General features: G+C 37.3%; 1 protein-coding gene across 1 annotated transcript in view; it reads left to right on the forward strand.

Annotated features, from left to right (window-relative positions):
* The first annotated feature begins 300 nt into the window (after positions 1 to 300).
* Positions 301 to 19,147, forward strand: part of LOC128608093 (cAMP-specific 3',5'-cyclic phosphodiesterase 4D) — a 32,627-nt gene continuing 13,780 nt past the window's right edge. Inside the window, exons 1-2 of the mRNA XM_053625517.1 lie at positions 301 to 2,066; positions 16,459 to 16,688. Of these exons, the coding sequence (XP_053481492.1) occupies positions 2,025 to 2,066; positions 16,459 to 16,688 (272 nt within the window). The 5' untranslated portion in view covers positions 301 to 2,024. The remainder of the gene's footprint in view (positions 2,067 to 16,458; positions 16,689 to 19,147) is intronic.

Below are 19,147 nucleotides of genomic sequence, written 5' to 3' on the forward strand. Positions count from 1 at the left end.
ATTCTGATAATTATCGGAATATGGATGTGCACGTAAACATAGTCATTGATCCTCCCAACAAACATTAATAAGTTCCCCTAACACAGGATGTGGTTGAGGTTTATGTTTTCCCCCTTCCTCCACACCACATTCAGCTCCTGAAGGCACTGGTAATTGGCTGATTAGGTGCTTTTGGCAGTGTTATGACCCTGCAGGAAGAAGAGCCTGACACCCTGCCCTAATCAGATTTGCACTGTTGCTGCTGTGTTATATGTCATAGTGGTATTCTGGCTCAAAAGAGCGATCTATAGTTGAGAGTTTATAAATTATAATGAATGCTTTTTGAAAATAATGAAGAGCCATTGCTAAGTGTAGGTCTTACTTCCAACATCAAAAGGGCTGAAATGTTGTTCATGACATGTAATAGAAAAGCCATGAAAGGCCATGATGCAAACAAATAACATGTCAAGTTAGAAATACAATGTACTGTATATACCCAGCGGCTGAGGTGTTAAGAAGACATATTTGTTAATTTTAGCTCACAAGTTGTGAAAGAGCACGATGTACCTGAAGTCCCACTCTTCCCCTTGGCTTATATGTGTAATTGAAGGTGCTAAATGAAGTATAAAGTACACATGTACTCAGTTATACTCATTTTACTCATATTTCATATTTCAGCAGGGATGATCATACACCATTTGCCCATCGATTAGTTTCAACTGGGTGTGATCTGAAATAAATCATGCCAACAAAACATAGTGAATGAGGAACTGGATAACTTATCACTTTCTTCTCAGCCAATTAGAGTTTCTGTTTCACTTTCAAGATATGGAATAAGCCAGGAGCTCTCATGAAATAACGTGCTCACAGCTTCTACCTTCAGGCAATACTCTTGCGTTCGCTTGACAGCTTTGAGAGTTTTTGAATGTGTCACCAAGAAAGCTGGCAAATAAATACTTAAAAGAAGTTTTGAAAGACATTGTTGGATGCCACAACCAAACAAGCTCAGGAAAGCTTTAATTCCCTTGATGGGTATGGTGCTGGACACTTCTAAAACAGAAATGGAGCAGCAAACCGGGAAGAAGCCTTTGACAAGATGTCTTCTATAACTAGGATACGATCGGGGCTTTACACAGAAGCTCACGCAGAGAATCCAAATCTCCGGCCCTCAGCAGGCTTGACATGAAGGACTTTTATTGCTTTTCTCATTCTAACTTAAATCCTTGTTTTGTAGGTTTGTGGTGTTCTGATGTATTGTCTTCCTTTTGCCTGTATGTTTTCACTTTGTGAAAACTTTTGAGGAAGGGAAGCAGAGAACTACAATATAGACAAAACACACCATCTCCAAGCCTAAATAATACCTTCAATAGCCGAACATACAGTTCAGAGTCTGGCACATACAGTTCAGAGTTCAATTTCAAATGAGTTCAATCAAACTTGTTCAGGCAAATGTGTGGTTTCAGGGAAAGCCACTTGTCACAGACATGGAATGGCACAAAAAGCATTCCCAGTGATTTGGGAAAGATCAGCACAGCTTTTAGTGAGATATTTAAGTATGTTCTGCACCTACTTTGAAGTGCTTATTACGAGTACTTGCATAATGAGGTAAGATGGTCAGTCAGTTTGAATGGATTTGGCAGTAGAACAAGTCCAGTGTGCATGTATCATGGTGTAGGATAATGGTCTTATAAAGTTGTATATGGATTCCTTGGACTTCATAGGGATCATCCTGAGATATTCATTACAATTGGCAGGGATTTTTGAGGATTTTCAGAACTAACTCAAAACATTTTCCATGCTCAAAGCCTTCACTTTTTTTTCCTGTCTCATCTAATACTCATCTTTTTCCCCCCAAAGAGCATAGAACATACACTTCAAATCAGAACAAGAAATTCCAGTCATGCTGCTGCCATTGTCTACTTCATACAAACCATGATTCACAATGAATATTTAATTGGGGGTCTGATTCCTTCTTTTATCTGATCTTTTACAGAAAGCTTTTCTCCCAGCGCCAGGGCTGCTCTATTTGAGCCGAGGGCCCCACGATGCAGGAAAATACATATAGCGGAGAAAGCCAGATGGAAAGTGTGAGTGCACTGATGTGTTTTTGCACTATTACAAACATACACACATAATATAACGTATTATGCAGAGCATCTTGGGTTTATCTCATCTACCATGACTAACAAGTTAAATGACCTTCTCATGAACATAAGAGAGAAAATAGAACCCAAACTGTAGCATCAAAGGACTAGCTTAACTGTCCGGCAGACCAGTTAGATTTGACCTTTGGAAACTTTGCACAGATGGTACAAGTTCATTAGCATTCGTCTGTCCTTTGCCGCATTTCCTGTTGTTTCCCTTTATAATAAAGCAACACACGAATGATCACAGGAGGTCAAAAGCTATTCGAGATAGTCAACAATATCCCATTTCCAGAGAGAAAAGGAGGATAAGTGAATAGGTCAGTTGAAGCATTAGATATTTCATAAATAATCAAATTGTGCTTTTGATTTGAGGGTCTAGCTCAAGGGAACAATGTCATCACTTAGGCTAGAGAGATGTTAGACACTGTATTCCTGCACGGTACAATTCCGGTACAAGTTCCAGCGTCTGTTTCCCATAGTACCCACTCCAGATCCATACCATTAACACATTCATTGGCCCTGTGAAGGGCCGTGTGAAGGTGGCCCTGTGGCCACCTTCAGAGCATAACTCATGGTAACTTACATCAACTGCAAATTTATAATCCACGTTATCCACGTTTTAATTTATGTCCAAACCATTCAAACTATTCCAGCGTGTTTTACAGTAGATTATTTTTGAATGGTCTGAACACAAAATGATGGGTCTCTTGCAGCTTTTCTTACCAAAGTCAATGGCAGCAAAGAAAACTATCCTCTAGGCTTGGCTTAACCTTTCTCATCTTCTATTTAAGACCTGGATTTCACACAATCTGTACATAACCATAAAGGAAAGCTCCTGTGTCAGATGACATTGAGTGACCGTTAATACTGTCGGGTCAATTATCGTGTACATCTTTTACTAATTATAATGCACTGTTGCATTATGACACTACCTACTTTTCAGGGGCATGTCAATATGAATTGATTTCTGTACATTTTAATGTTGAAGTGTGACATAATACAGAGGGTGGACAAAATAACAGAAACACGAGTTTGATTTTGAAGTGATTCAATCACAATTACAAACACAGGTTCACAGGGTTGATTGACAGCTAGCAGTGGCCATTATAGACCATTGGGACAGGGGTTGGGGGGTGAGGGTGCTTCCAGCCTGGGGTCAGTCATTCTGTTCACATCTCGATCAAATTATATTCTCCAAATATTAAGTTTACTGCATTGAACAACCTTATACAAATGCAATATTTTTAATAACGTTACATGTCTGTGTTAGAATTACAGACATGTAATTACAAGGTAGGTTCAAAACATTTTGTTCACTTTTATTTCCTCTTTGCTGCTATTACTGCCTCGCTGTCTTGCTTCTGATGGGTGACTTGGTTCACTGTCCTAAGGGGTTTGGCTAGAAATGTTTTTTGTTGTGCTTTTTTCAGGACCGCTTTGCCAAAATATGATCTCACAAAGCGATCACGCTATATACGTAATAATTATTTGAGGGTCACCAAAAATACCCAAATTACAGGTGCATCAGTCACCAAAAAAAGTATTTAAAGCCCCAGGCAACACAAATTCAAATATTTAATTAAGTGTGTAATAATAATCATCATCATCATCATCATCATTTATCAATGGCAGATATAAGAAATACGTATCACTGATTAAACTATTTTATATATAACAAATTTATTATATATAACTAAATGCTACAAAATCCCCTCTTTTGTGCCTAATCAGAATAGCATGGACGTGTCTGATTGTGTACTGACTGACAATAGCAATCAACTACTCACCATTACAGCACATAAACTACTACATAGGGACGCCTATTAGTCTGTTTGCTGAATCCAATCCAGAGTAAAATTTGCTATTTGCTTTGGTTTAGTTTCAGACTGAACATAATTAAAGGAAGCAAAAATGTAAAAACTTTGGCTGAAGGGCACCTAGGGGTGAAAATGTCCTAATCCATTGGCCAGAAATACAGCGAAGCTAAATTGAGTAAATTACTAGCTAATTATTTAAATAACTAGTTTAATACAATACTGTCTTTATTTTCTCTTTTTGTTCATCATTACAAATATCCAGAACACGTTGCATACATAGCAGTTATACAGCTTTGTCCTTTGGCTCATTTTGCACCTTGAAGTTCAGTTTACTGGCTTACGTCTACAAAAAAAGCAAAAACAAGAGCTGCCTGCCATAATATATGGCATGTTTGGTTCACTTCCTAGAGCCGAGCTGAGGAACAAAGAAAAACACACCAGGATTCGATTTAAACCGAATAAACCCTGCATATATGAAAGCAAACTAAAACAGAGTATATAAAATTATAAAAATATAAAACTAGATGCATTTTTGCTCGTATTCAGACAGAAAGAGGCTGCAGCGTGCAGCAAAGAAGTCACTTTAGTTTCTGTGCTTAAGCTAAAGCAGAGTAAATAATTCTGTCTGGTACGTTCATTTATACCAGATATATAGCCTCGTCCAATTCAAATCAACCAGAAGAAAATGGCAGAAATTCTATCCTAACTGAAGAATACCACAATGTTCTTTCCCTCATCAGTGGTAAAGTCACCACAGAAGCTATAGCAAACAGGATCCAAAACTACGGCAGTGTGAATGTCAAGAGGAACAGCAGTCACAAGTCAGCACTCACTGCTGCAAATATACTGTCACGATACTATATAATATATGAGCACCACTATGATGCAAGCTCAATAAATTAGTAATAAATTAAATAATTATGCAAAATGAGTTTAAATATGCATTAAGTTCTCATTATACTCCACCTTTGTTTCATATAGCAAACTAAATGTGTCAAGATTGACAGTTCCAATATCAAGCACGTTCCACTTTATTTATATTTAATAGTCTGGAACATCCCAGACTGAATTCATTAAAATGTTTGCATCCTCAACACATCTGTGAAAACATCATTAATTATATCTAACGTTTGCTTATTTACTCTTATTGACTGATATGATTGCGCATTCCATACGGGTAATAATTAGGCTGTTTGTGAAAGGCAGAAAGCTTATGGGCAGTTAATTTGTTTCCCATGGGCCTTTCCTTGATGTTGTTCTTGGTGCTGTGTGATCCTTCAGTTCAGATAGGTAATGTGTTTGTTGCTCTTGAAGAGACATTGCCTCCTGTTCAGGTGCCAGGTTTTGTAGGGCTTTTAGGTTTGACTTTTTTTTTGCAGTAGATGCTGAGTTTGTTGTTTGAATAAAAGAGACTATGAAATAATAGAGTTGGGCATTAGGTGACAGTTTTCAGTAGTGCCTTTCAGAAACAAAGCACTGTCTCTATGGCATCAGTCTCCAGATTTAATGAACAACAGTAATGCAGACCTGCCAACTCTGAATCGGAATAATGCATAGTCCCACTGAAGGGGGAATGGGGATGGGTAAAAACGCAGTACCATTTCAATATAGTGCTTTCACAGATCACTTCTCCAAGGTAAATACTGGAGTTTTAGAGCACCCACAAGGCACTTGAGGGAAACAATCTGCTGCTCATCTGGTTTATTCAAAAAAGTTTACATGCACACCTTCTTATTAGTAGTACATAACATTTTTCTTCTTCTTTTTTTTTTTTTTTAGGAAGATAGAAGAAGTGTGCATAAGCTTTTCTAGTGTCAAAAACAGATGAGTGGCAGCTTTTTTGACCTAGTGTCTGACGGTTACTATAAAACCCTGTATATACAGATTCTACCACAACATGCTCGACTGCTTCCACTGACCACTGGAGGAGAGCAAACATCCATTCAAATTGGTTCTTTTTTTTAGCCAAAAAAAATAAAATAAAAAGTACAGCTTTTGACCATTTTCAGCAAAAGATTTTCGGTAACATCCAGTGGCGTAGGTACGGGGGAGGGAATTAAAATTTTGGAAATATTTTCCAGTTCTGAATGCTTATTTGTGGATGGTTATCATAACGTAACTACAGTGCAGTTCATTTTATGACAAAAATTCTGAGACTAGTGAATACGCTTCTATTTTGAATTCTTTTTTTAAATTAACACAACAATTTTCAATTTATATTTACAAATGATTTTTTTTTAGAACAACTTGAGTGAAAGGTAAAATGATGAATATCAGAGTTTCCTAGTATTTGGTACGTTCCCTTTTTGCTTTAATGACAGTGTGTACTTGAGCTGGCATGGAGGCCACAAGTTTCTGCAAAACCTCATGACATGGTGTGGTTTCTGAACACATGCTTCAATAGAGGAGATTAGACATGAGGAAAATCTGACCTTTTGTACAAAGCAGTTAACATGGTCAAGATCATAATTTTGCTTACATTTAAATAGGGACATAGAAATAGTGCAGATTCCTGAATATTAAATATTTCACAATTCTAAAACCATTTTATTTCTAATTTTAAATGAAAAATAAAATCCCAGATGTGTGTGTGTGTTTGTATATTGTGGGTTTGATTCCCTCAGCAAGTTATTTAACACCTATAACCCATGTGAAAAACTAATTGCCCTCTTAAAATAAAAATCTGGTTGTGCCACCTTTAGCAGCAATAACTGCAACCAAATGCTTCTAATAATTGGAGATCAGTCTTTCACTTACTTCTAGACTAGACTTATTACTATGCTTTGGATCATTGTCTTGCTGCATAATCCAGTTGCACTTGAGTTTCAACTTACGGACTGAAGACTAGACATTCTCCTTTAGGATTTTCTGATAGAGAGCAGAATTCATGTTTCCCTCAATTATTGCAAGTTGCCCAGGTCCTGAAGCAGCAAAGCATCCCCACACCATCACACTTCCACCACCATGCTTGTATGTATGATGATCTTTTTGTGGAATTCGGTGTTTGGTTTACACGAGATGTAACAGGACCCCTGTCTTATAAACAGTTCCACTTTCGACTCCTCAATCCACAGAACATTCTCCCAAAAAGTTTGAGGATCATCAAGGTGTGTTTTGGCAAAATTCAGACAAGTCTTAATGTTCTTCTGGGTTAGCAGTGGTTTTCACCTCGCCACTCTTCCATGGATGCCATTTTTGCCCAGTGTCTTTCTGATAGTGACCTTTATTGGTGCAAGAGAGGGCTGTAGGTCCTCTGATGTTGTCCTTGGCTCTTTTGTGACTTCCTGGATGAGTTCTCTCCTAGTTGATGTGCTCTTGGGGGAATTTTGGAAGGTCAGCCACTGCTGGGAAGGTTCACTACTGTGCTGAGTTTTTTCATTTGGAGATAATGCCTCTCACAGATAGCGTTGTAACGATTCCCAGACTGATATATTTCAATCACCTTCTTCCTCATCATTTCTGGAATTTCTTTCAACTTTGGCATAGTGTGTTACTGGGTAAGACCTTTTAACCAACTTCATGCTTCGAAAATGTTCTATATAAATGTTGATTTGATTGAACAGGGTTTGCAGTAATTAGGCCTGGTTGCATCTAATCCAGCTGAACCCCATTAGTTTAATAGATTTGGGGAATTAGTGACTATGGGGGCAAATACATTTTCACACAGGCCCAGTTGGTATTGGATAACTTTTTTGCTTCAATAAATAACATTATCATTTAAAAACTGTATTTTGTGTTAACTCAGGTTGCCTTTGTTTTATCTTCTATTTTGTTTTAGTTTCTGAAACACTTTAGGATGAGACATACACAAAAACAGAAGAAATCAGGATTTTTTCACAAGACTGTATACAGTGTCTATAATGTAGATAGATAGATAGATAGATAGATAGCAATTATGATCCTGTAATGATGTTCACAGTCGGTCAACAGAGTCATCTTTACGATTCCATATTTAACCGTTCCAGATGTCAAATGAGACCAGCTGATAAGAAACTGGACTAGCCAATCAGAATCATACTTTTACATTAGATCTGTATTGCATAAAGTTTAGCAAGTCTGGTAAAGTAGTAATGATCCTGTAAAGTTCACAACATTTTAGACAAACCTGCACTGGAATGTCATATTAAACATCATTCAAATGCAAGAGATGAAGGTTAGTAAACATTGCACATAGCAAAGACCATCATTGCTGTACTTGGGAAAAGCCTTAATGGCTTCTCACGTGTTCCATCATCTAGCTGCTTCTTGTCACAGTTCAATGAATGCTTAAAGAGTTGTAGTAAATAGATTGTGTCAGGATGATTTATTCTTAAACTTCAAATCCCAAAAGAATCATGGCTGAGGTTTTTTTTCTTCCCCTTTTTGAATCATGCCAAGTCTTAAAGACATGACAAATAGTGCTTGTTTTTTTCATGGGAGGAACACGTAACTGCTAAATGTCAGGCCACATGACAAAATATATTCTTGACTTTTCTGTTCAGAGGTGGCCTACTGTTGGACTCCCAGCATGATCTAATCAAAGTCAAAAAGTAATTAATTATGAATGAGATGACGAGTTTTATGTGAGGAGTCTAAAAACACCTCAGGTGAATAAGCTTGTGCTTTCATGAAATATTTCAAAACACAGACTTGTCTGAGAAAGCGCACTTGAGAGCTTTGAACAGAACCTCAGATAAGTCAGTTGTAAGGTAACATAAAATACACTGTGAAACATGATAGCCCATTAAGTTATGTGAACTTATTTATTCTCTTTAACGCAAATTGTCTTGACAAGTTTGAACACAAGTTTATCCGTTTTCAAAAATGAAACCTAAAGTAATCATCGTCTTGACTTGGAAAACTTGGAAAAAGTAACTTTTTGAGTTGAAACAAAGTTTATCTTCAAGTTGAGTTTACTCACATTTTTAAAGCAGCAGTACAAGTGAACTTTTGCTTCTAAGTTTAACCACCTGAAATGTTTTACCATGTATTTAATACAAATGTTACAGTTTAATAAATAGCTACTGGCAAACCTAAATGTGATCATGGTTTTCATAGTCAGCTTGATAAATTACCTATTGGATGATTGGTTGAAGCATGTTGAGGAAGCTCACTGAGCACTTCCACATGCCTTGGGCCTAATCTGAGAAAGCAAGTCTTGCTGATCGATACAGGCCTGATACCACAGGGATGGAAGGGATCTGTCTGCAGAGCTCGGAGTCAACAGAAAGCAGGTTTGACCATCACGACAGGTATGAAAAGGGATTTCAGAAAACCTACTTATTTTGTCATGCTAGTGGTCATGCCTCACACTAGTGGTCATGCCTCCTGATACCAGGCTGGTAGTGCCTGGTATCAGGAAGAGAGTGAGAGATAAAATGTGAGTGAGAGAGGAAGAAAAAGATGGGTGGGGGATTAATTAAGATGGAAATTCTGTATTAATTCTATTCCCTCATGCGCTGCTGTTTGTGACTTAACATATTTAATTGATTAGCCATGCACAGCTGTTACTGATCTGCCAAACAATGATTGACACAACAAATAAAAAAAAACATGAAAAAAAAACAAACATAAAAACACTTGTGCGCCTGCACTGACGCAACAAAATCTACTCCCAAAATAAGAGATCCCCTGGTCATGAGCATCTGATCTGTGGCTTATGCAGGTCTGCAAGCCACCTGCTTTTATTCAGCCATAACGAGGAATTGTTTATGATTCTTCAGAATTTTTTTTAAAAAACGTATAATCTAGAAACATATCTGTCTTGGAAGATGTGCACTATTAATGTACACCTACACACAGGTTGCAAATTAAAGTTGAATGAATGAGTGGAGAAACATAACAGGTGCTGCACATCAGCAGATGTTTTCAGACAGGTGTACTCCATAATATATAATCAAGCAATGAACATCCTACCATGCTCTATGTATTAAAATGGAGAGCAGATCCAATTAACATCGATTTTGGATCAGGATGGCAAAAGGAAAAAATGATCTGAGTGATAATCCTCCCATCCACAAGGGCTCACTGAATGGTTTCATGAGTATGAAAAAGATACCAATCATATGCTAGGGCCTTCACACTCACCAGATCTCATCCCTGTTGAAAACCTACAGTATGGGAGATTTTCGAGTGGTGTGTTGAATAGCGCTCTCCAACACCATCCTGAGATCTAATCTTTTTGAAGAAGAGTCCTGAGACTTGTAGACTCTCACCATGCTCACAGTGTTGTTCAGCGATCAGTATACTGATACACTTACTTACATTTACAATTACAGCATTTGTTAAATGTATTGTTGGGCATTATATGAAGGCATTACATAATCTTGGTAAAATAACTTAAATATAAGCCTATAAAACACTTTCCAGATTTTTATTTTAAGCACTTGTTAATGAGGAAGAAAGAGTGAACCCATGACCAAGTTAAAGTAGTTAAATGTACTTCAAATACCAAGTGGTTGATGTTCCTTACATTGGGTACTTCTATCTATTTTCTAACCCTGTAGATCCTTCTACAACCCCTTCAGGTTAGTACTTGGTAAAACCACCTTTTGCTGTAATAACAACTTTAAGTGTGTTCCTACCAGTGTTTCACACTTTTTGCAAGGGATTTTTCCTGGCACATTCGCTCCAGGTTCTTCTGGTTGGTTGTATTGTTCATTGATTGCAATTGAATCTTGCCACAGATTTTCACTTGGCCACTGTAGAGCATTCACCTTTTAGTTCTTAACCACTCCTGCATTGCTTTGGCCTTGTGTTTGTGACCACTGTCCTCCTGAAAGGTGATGTTTTTCCCAAGCTTTCTTTTTTTCCAGCAGACTGAAGCAGATTCTGACATCCATTCTGTCTTCAATTTTGTTCATAAGCCCATGCTCATAAGGATAAAAAACACCCCTGGAGCATGATATTGCAATGTAGAGATGGTGTAAATTGAAGTATGCCTTAGAATTAGTTTGAGCCACACATAGCTCTTTGAAACTTGCCGAAATACATTATCTTGATCACACCAAAAAACCCCACATCTACACTGGTTCACTCTCGTGCTTTCATATAGCTCTCCTTGAGTAATGGTTTCTTTCTAGCCACCCTCCAATACAGTCCTGAATTATGCAGAGCTCTTGAAATGATTTTCTGGTGCACCTTCACTCTACTCTCTGCCACTGTATTCTGTAACGCCTTCTGAAGAACTCCTTCTGTGGATTCCCTCACCAGTCTCTTCTTGTTTTTAAGCGAGGGCCTTGTCTCTGTAGTGCTTAGGTGGTATGGTGCAGCTTAAACTTCCTCGCTGTTGATTCAACAGTGTTATGAAATTCTATTACCTTATATTTAACTTCCTTAGAATGCACCTTAATCTTCATTTTCACTCCCATCCCTCAGAATGTGGAAGTCAAATGTGTCCATTTGACATCATGTTTCAGCTGGGGCTTCCAGAACCTGGGAGGGTTTAATACTTATGCAAGTAGCATTTTTCAGTTTTTGAGTTTCTGACCCATTTTGATTTTGAGTTTGAAGTCACTGTAAGAGAACACAAGTTCAATAAAAAAATACTGACAGGAAGAATATGTGTATTTATCATTTGCTATGATAAATTCCAGGGGGGTCAATAAATTTGCAAGCCAAAATTGTATGTTTACTGGGGAAATTTCCTCCCTTAAGATTTAAGAAGAAGAAGAAGAAGAAGAAGAATATATGACTCAGTGAGAACAGAAGAAATGGTTCATGCATAACTCCATTATTTAAAAAAATAATTTAAAAAAAAAAAAAAAAAAGGGAAGTATAAAGAACCCAAACAGCCATATTTGACTTAATCATACTTCACTGGGGGTTAAAGGAACCCAAGAGAAATTATATATATATATATATATATATTTGAAAGATTTTAGTTGAAATGACCTGCTTTGTAATGATAAATCATGCCGATCTCATGGTTTAAATAATGGAAAACCATTTGTAGCTCCGCCTCTGTAGTGTATTACTGATTCAACTCTGCTGTACACATGGATGATACGTCGTGGAATTCAACACCATCTAGACCTCCTCGAAACCATTTTTTCCACAATCATTAGAATTTAGATTGCTGCTGCTCCTGCAGAGAGACTGGATTATGAAGGATTTGTTACAATAAAATGTGCCATATTTATGCAACAATCATTTTTTGAACAAATAGAATGGAAATAGTGTCTGTCTATTTTCATACGATGGAATCTTATATGACAGCTCTTACTAGACTGAGAGACTAGCCCGCAACAGACGTTTTCCCCTGGCCACAAGTTTGTAAAACAACTAGAAGCACAACTGTGGGGTAAGAGCAGTGTGAAATGTGTGAGGTTGAATTCATGCTGCTATGAATACTAATGAACAATAAGTTGGTACAAGAATATTTTGATAGTCTTCACGGCAATGGTAACAGTGCTATAGCTAGTGCTGTTAGACTGCTAATAAGTAAAAAGTTATCTATACCAGTGGTTTTCAAAGTGGGGGCTACCAGGGGGTGCCTGGGGGGCCTCAACAATTCGGTGTGCCCATCCCTCCCACTAGTATGTTTTCTCTTTCTCACTCTCAGACAACCACACACACACACACACACACACACACACACAATCAATTCCTAATGTAATGTAAAGATGTAAGATGTAATTATTAAAAAGGGGGATATATTCAAAAGTCTGTATTTTTAATGTGTTTTAAAGACATCTTGCAGAAGAGGGACCTCGGCCAAATGTTAACGCCATTTGGGGGGCCTTGCCCTGGAAAAGTTTGGGAACCCCTGATCTATACTATTACCCTATCAACATTTAATCTTTGTGAACCTATCACTGTAACTACATAGGCTGTGCCTATATTATTATTATTATTATTATTATTATTATTATTATTATATAAATGGACAAAAATATTCGAGGGTTGATTCTTGTTAAGGACATTACATGGCTTGTACCATTCACTAACCCTACATTCACACTAGTGACAATGACATTTCAATTTTAAACAAATAAGGTATGTTCACCAAATACAGGTAGGTGGAAGCAGGTGCAGTCTTTCTTTCTTTTCTTTTAAACAAAATGTAAACTGATCAAAAACTGAAGAAAAAAAAAAGTCAAGGCGAGGTTCAGAAGGCTAGAAAAGCAACAAAGGATACAAAACAAGAATCTACCATGGTGAATACAAAAGAAGATACCTACTCACATAACCATGCTGCAATACAATATAAAACAAAACAAATGCCACGGAACAAGAGGGCAAACAGAGAATTTATAAAGGGGGATTAACCAAGGGAAACACGAGACAGGTGTGCACTGGAAAGACATTCAAACTAGGAGGGAGATTGCCCTCTAGTGATCTGGAGAGGAATTATCCATGGTGGACATGAGAGTATGACAACACTGAAGCGGAAAACCCAAATGACTCAAATGATTTCTTCAACCAATCCTCTAGTGCATGTTCTCCGATGAGTCTTCAGTTGCCCCATTCACAACTGTATTTCCTACCTGTATTTAGTTCCAATTTACCTTAGAAGAAAAGCTTATAACTGTATTTTATGTCATCCTGTCAAATCCGACCTCTCCTTAAATGTGTACAGAGACATTCTGAAGAAAAGATTGGAAGGAAGTAGTAAAGGTCATTGGTGATACTAGTGAGTGTAAGTAACTAGTGCAATTAACTTCCTTTGCTAATCTGCCAATGAAGCCTAGCATGCACCAAGTAAAACTTAATTACACTTAAACAAACGTGATGTACAGTGCTGTGAAAAAGTATTTGCCCCATCCTGATCTCTTCTGTTTTTGTGTATATCTCATAAATTGTTTCAGAAATTAAAACAAAATCGAATTCACCAAAGGCAACCTGAGTAAACACAAAATATAGTGTTTAAATGATAATGTTATTTATTGTAGCAAAATAGTTAACCAATACCAACTGGGTATGTGTGAAAATGTATTGGCCCCATAGTTAAAAATTCCCAAAATTTATGAAACTGCATTTATGATGGGGTTCAGCTGGACGAGACGCAACCAGGTCTGATTACTGAAAACCCTGTTCAATCTAATCAACACTTAAGAAAAAACTTTTTTAATCAGCATGAAGTTTGTTAAAAGGTCTTACCCAGTAACACACTATGCCAGAGTTGTAAGAAATTCCAGAAATGATGAGGAACGAGGTGATTGAAACACACCAATCTGAGAAGGGTTACAAAACTATTTCAAAGGTTCTTGGATTCATCCAGCAAGTCACAAAAGAGCCAAGGACAACATCAAAGGACCTACAGGCCTCTCTTACATCAATAATAGTCACTGTTCATGGCTCCACTATCAGAAAGACCCTGGGCAAAAATGGCATCCATGGAAGTGTGGCGAGGTGAAAACCACTGCTAACCCAGAAGAACATTAAGGCTCGTCTGAATTTTGCCAAAACACACCTTGATTATCCATAAACGTTTGGGAAAATATTCTGTGGATTGATGAGTCGAAAGTGGAACTGTTTGGAAGACAGGGGTCCCATTACATCTGGCATAAACCAAACACCAAATTCCACAAAAATACCTGCGGTCAAGCATAGTGGTGGAAGTGTGATGGTGTGGGGATGCTTTGCTGCTGCAGGACATGGGCAACTTGTAATAATTGAGGAAAACATAAATTCTGCTCTCTAACAGAAAATCCTATAGGAGCAACTGGATTATGCAGCAAGACAATGATCCAAAGCATAGGAGTAAGTCCACCTCTGAATGGTTCAAAAAAGCACAATTAAAGTTGGAGTGGCCTAGTGAAAGTCCTGACTTAAACCAACTGAGGTGCTGTGGCAGGACCTTAAACGGGCAGTTCATGTTTGAAAACACTCCAGTGTGGCTGAACTAAAGCAGTTCTGCAAAGTCGAGTTGGCCAGATATCGGAAGCATTTGGCTGCAGTTATTGCTGCTAAAGGTGAGACAACCAGATTTTAAGTTTAAGGGGGCACTTAGTTTTTCACATGGGTGATAGGTGTTGGATAACTTTTTTTTTGCTTCAATAAAAAATAAAAATAAAAACTGTATTGTGTTTACACAGGTTGCCTTTGTTTGAAGATCTAAAACTATTTAGTATGAAATATACATAAAAACAGAAGAAATCACAGCACTGTATATAAACAGTATAATGAGCTGTAGGCTATACATTAGTTACCATTATTTCGCTGAACAGTACACATATACAAGCGACAACAGTAGCATTTGATACATTTGCTACTAAGTAGCAAACTGATAACCACTCCCTCTCGCCCACGCATTGTGCACACACACTTACAGCCCTCCCCCTTAAAGGGATTTGTCAGTTATGCAGAAAAAGCACTGACTAACAAAAATCAATTACTCTTTATCCCACAGCACTCTTGAGTTGTCGATTCTGATTCGTGATTCTAATTCAAATGGTAGGATTAAACTAATGTGCTCTTTCTAACAAGTTATCGTTTCTATAGTAACAACTCATTCACAGAGACAGATTAAAAATATATTGTTATTTAACAAAGTTAAATAGCTTTTCTGCAAAGAGATGTTGATTTAACATTTATGGAAGGAAGGTAACCGCCCTCCAGGTGTGATGTGTCTGATATATATACTCAAAAGTATTTGGCTAGCAAATATAGACAAAAACTTTTGTCTATAATTCACTGTATTTCACTTCTCTGGTTAAATTATAGAGAAAATTGCACTGTTCATACATCAGATATGAGGAGTGCACACAAAAACAACATTTTTCAACCAGCCATATTATGCTGCTTCAAAAAAAAAGGGATCAACAGACTCCTGTTTTTCACTTATTGTTATGACTAGGCATTTTCTAGAATGACATATGTGTACATAATATGTGTACAGGTTCATATTATCACTCCTATTATGGACAAAAGGGGAAGGTACTAATTTGCTGAAGCTGCGTTGTCAGAGTAATTCATTTTGTTAATTCATTCATCATTTTCTTAATTCTATGTGATGTTTATTGAAAGAAATCTTAATTTATACTTAATTTATTTGAAAAAGTTTTATATGTAGCTGTTGTCCTGATTTTACCTCTGGAGTCCTTTGGAAATGGGCCTGCAGGAAATGGTAACAACAGCTTCTGTTCCAAAATTTAGTAGCCATTTGCTTTTAAAAAATACATTTAGATGCCAGAATATTAGAAATCCCAAGGCCTACTTAAGCAAGCCACTTCCCACTGAGAAGTTGTCTAGATTTGTCTAGAATTTTGGAAGAGTGAAATGTCATAATATGTTTGTTTTTTTTGGGGGGGGGGATAAAAAAGATAACACTGGTTTTATTTTGTGGAAAAAATGTATTTAGAACTTAAAATGAAACAATAATATCTTTTTAGGGGCTACTTTTTAAGTCAACTGAAAGAATTCGACATTTCTGGTCTGTCAGTGCTTACTAGAACTAGAATGAAACCCTGATCATGATTTTCAATCAAATATCTACACAAACAAAAGTCTCCTGAAACCAAAAACAAGAGCTCAACATTAGAGAACCTTCAAAAGTACATCTCCCAGTCTGACTCTGACGCTTTCTTGCTCAGGTGTCGGACTCCTCCTTGTCTCCTGACGGATGTCCGCTCACCTGCATGGAGCCATTCACAGTGCGAAGGCTCTCGTGTCGCAGTGTGCAGCTGCCGCCGCTGGCCTTCCGCCAGGCTGAGCAGTACTACTGTGAGAGAAGGCCAGAGACAGAGACAGCACAGCCGCGACCCACCAGCCTCCCCCTGAGAGCTCCACCACTCATTGCCATCACCTCTGCGGAGAACAGCAAGTATGCAGACAAACCTTTATTTACCAACCCTTTATTCAGGTTATAGTTTCTGACAGATGTCTTTTACCTATATGAGGAACCAAAACAACAATATTTGTTTCAGTTTAAGGAACCATATTAACACAGAAATTTACTCCTCTGGTTAAAGACCTAAGGATTTGTGCTTGCACTGGATTCTCCTACCTTGTAGGTTTCTTTGCCATCCTATACATTTCATTCCAAGCAATATTTGTCAGTGCTGATTTAGTTGAGAAAATGTCTGCATCACAACATCATGTGAATAGTGTGGAGTGTAATTTCTGTATACTTGTACAGTAACTCATTTGAATTATGCAAATAATTTTATGCCAAACTGGTTACCTTATCTAGCGGTGGCTACATTAGCATATATGTTTGAGCTAGCATTGTTTTTATTTGTTTAACTTTCATCTACTATGCTGGAGTATCTACCTTAGAGGATGTTCTCTAGGATGCCTTAATCTGACATCTAACTATGGATGAACTGTTTCTTAGCTCTTACAGAGATAACTGCAGAGTTTAGCTTGAATTTTTATTTTACCTTTAGTAGTGCTACACCATGTAATTAAGTAATTAAAACTCGACCGAAGATTATAATAATAATAATAATCCCCATCTTTGACTTGGCTAAATTAACACATTAAGACCACCATGACAGTCTAAAAAAACAAACAGCAACAATGGTACTGTAGAGTTGAGATAGATTGTTTCTATCAAATCTATCTAATAGTGTCCATGCTACAATTTTTGTTTGCTGAAGAGGAGACTGATGGGAAAACCCTACTGAAACAAACAACAACTGAAAGAAGCTACAGTACAACCCTGGAATAGCAACAGAAAACAAAAATGCAACAGTTTGGTGACATCAGTGGGTCACCGGCTTGAAGGGATATGCAACCAAATAATAAGTGTTATTTACTGGAATTTACTTTATCGGTTCCTATACTTTTGCTGACCTACAAATTGGGTGGTCTGCCACCAAAGGTGCCATGTTTTAAGTTGTTTAACACATCTAGATGTAAATATCAGGAAAAGAAAGCTGAAATTCTGTCTATCGTCTCATATTCATCTTTAGATCTTAAATCCAAATGTCTTCAATGTACAGCGAAAACAACAGAATTGGCCTTGCTGTTCCAATGCTTTTGGAGTACACTGTGTATATTTTTTTTTTAGTTTAATGGAGCAACAGGATTGATCTTAATCTGAGTTTACTGTAAAACTAAAAACCAGAATTAATGATGCCTTGAATTATTTATTTATTTTTAAACAAGTGAATATTTTGCTTAATATTGGATTTACAGATAAAACTGTGCTTTAATTCAGGTTAAGTCATAATCGTTGTTGGTGGACACCAGTTTCTGTAATGTGTGTGCCATTGTAGCTGAAAACAGGTTAAACTAAAAACACATTTATGTTCGAAAGCTTTGAGAAGTACATTTATTATTCTAAATTATTCACCAAGCGCACATTTTGCCTCTTCATGAGAAATATTGGATTGTTTGAATTGTTTCTGAAATGTTTCTTTGTCTGGTTGCTGTGAATGTCAGCTTTGAACTTGTGCTTGCATTTGAATTTGCCGTGTAAAATGAATCTCGGAAATGAGCGATGCTTAGCTTAGAAACTTGATTACACAGTTTCACCATTAATAATGAGTTCTGTTTTTGTAATTTGGGTCTGTAATTTGCAGCTCTGCAGAGCTGAATTTCAGTAGTCCGTGGCGTTAGCTCGATCGAAAATGTCCGCTGTCAAATGAGTTGTGAAGGTTAGAAGGAAGAGGCATTCCTGTCAAAACAATAATTTGTTATTGTTGGCGTTCGTGTCAAATAAATGAGATAAGTGACATGTGTTCCATCTAGAGACTGAGGGCTGTCAATCAGATGCTAAGCTATGTGCAACAGCAGTTTGCTTCTTCAGCGTATGGTCTGAAATACACAAGAGAGGTTTGCTTTTCAATCTGCTTGCAACAGACCATTTTAGCACATGCTATGTGCTTTAACCAGTACAAATATTGTAATAGATGTACAGAATGCTGAAACTCCTAAAAACAGAACTACACATCCCAAAATCAGTGGCATAGGTAAAATATTCATTGATTAAAGAAAATCGAAACCCTGAAACACATCAGATGTGTTTATATTTCAAATATCTGTGATGTGTTTAGCAATTCTGGTGCTAATTTCTCAGTTAGTACTGTATTTTTGTCATTCCTCTGAGATGTCATAGGGTGTCTGCTGTGCTGTTGTCACAGGGTGACATTGCTAGCGCAGTTACAATGGTGTTTAACAGGAGGAATTTTTTTTCAATCATTTTAAACATAAGGGATAACTGCTAGGTTTTGTTGTTAGCTCCTAAATACAAAAGAGCCACATATATATATACACGACGTACAGTGTCATATTAATGGAAATCCAGCACAGTATTGGAGATAAACTGTGGATTCA

Source organism: Ictalurus furcatus, chromosome 5 (assembly GCF_023375685.1).
Source record: "Ictalurus furcatus strain D&B chromosome 5, Billie_1.0, whole genome shotgun sequence".
Classification (NCBI taxonomy): domain Eukaryota; kingdom Metazoa; phylum Chordata; class Actinopteri; order Siluriformes; family Ictaluridae; genus Ictalurus; species Ictalurus furcatus.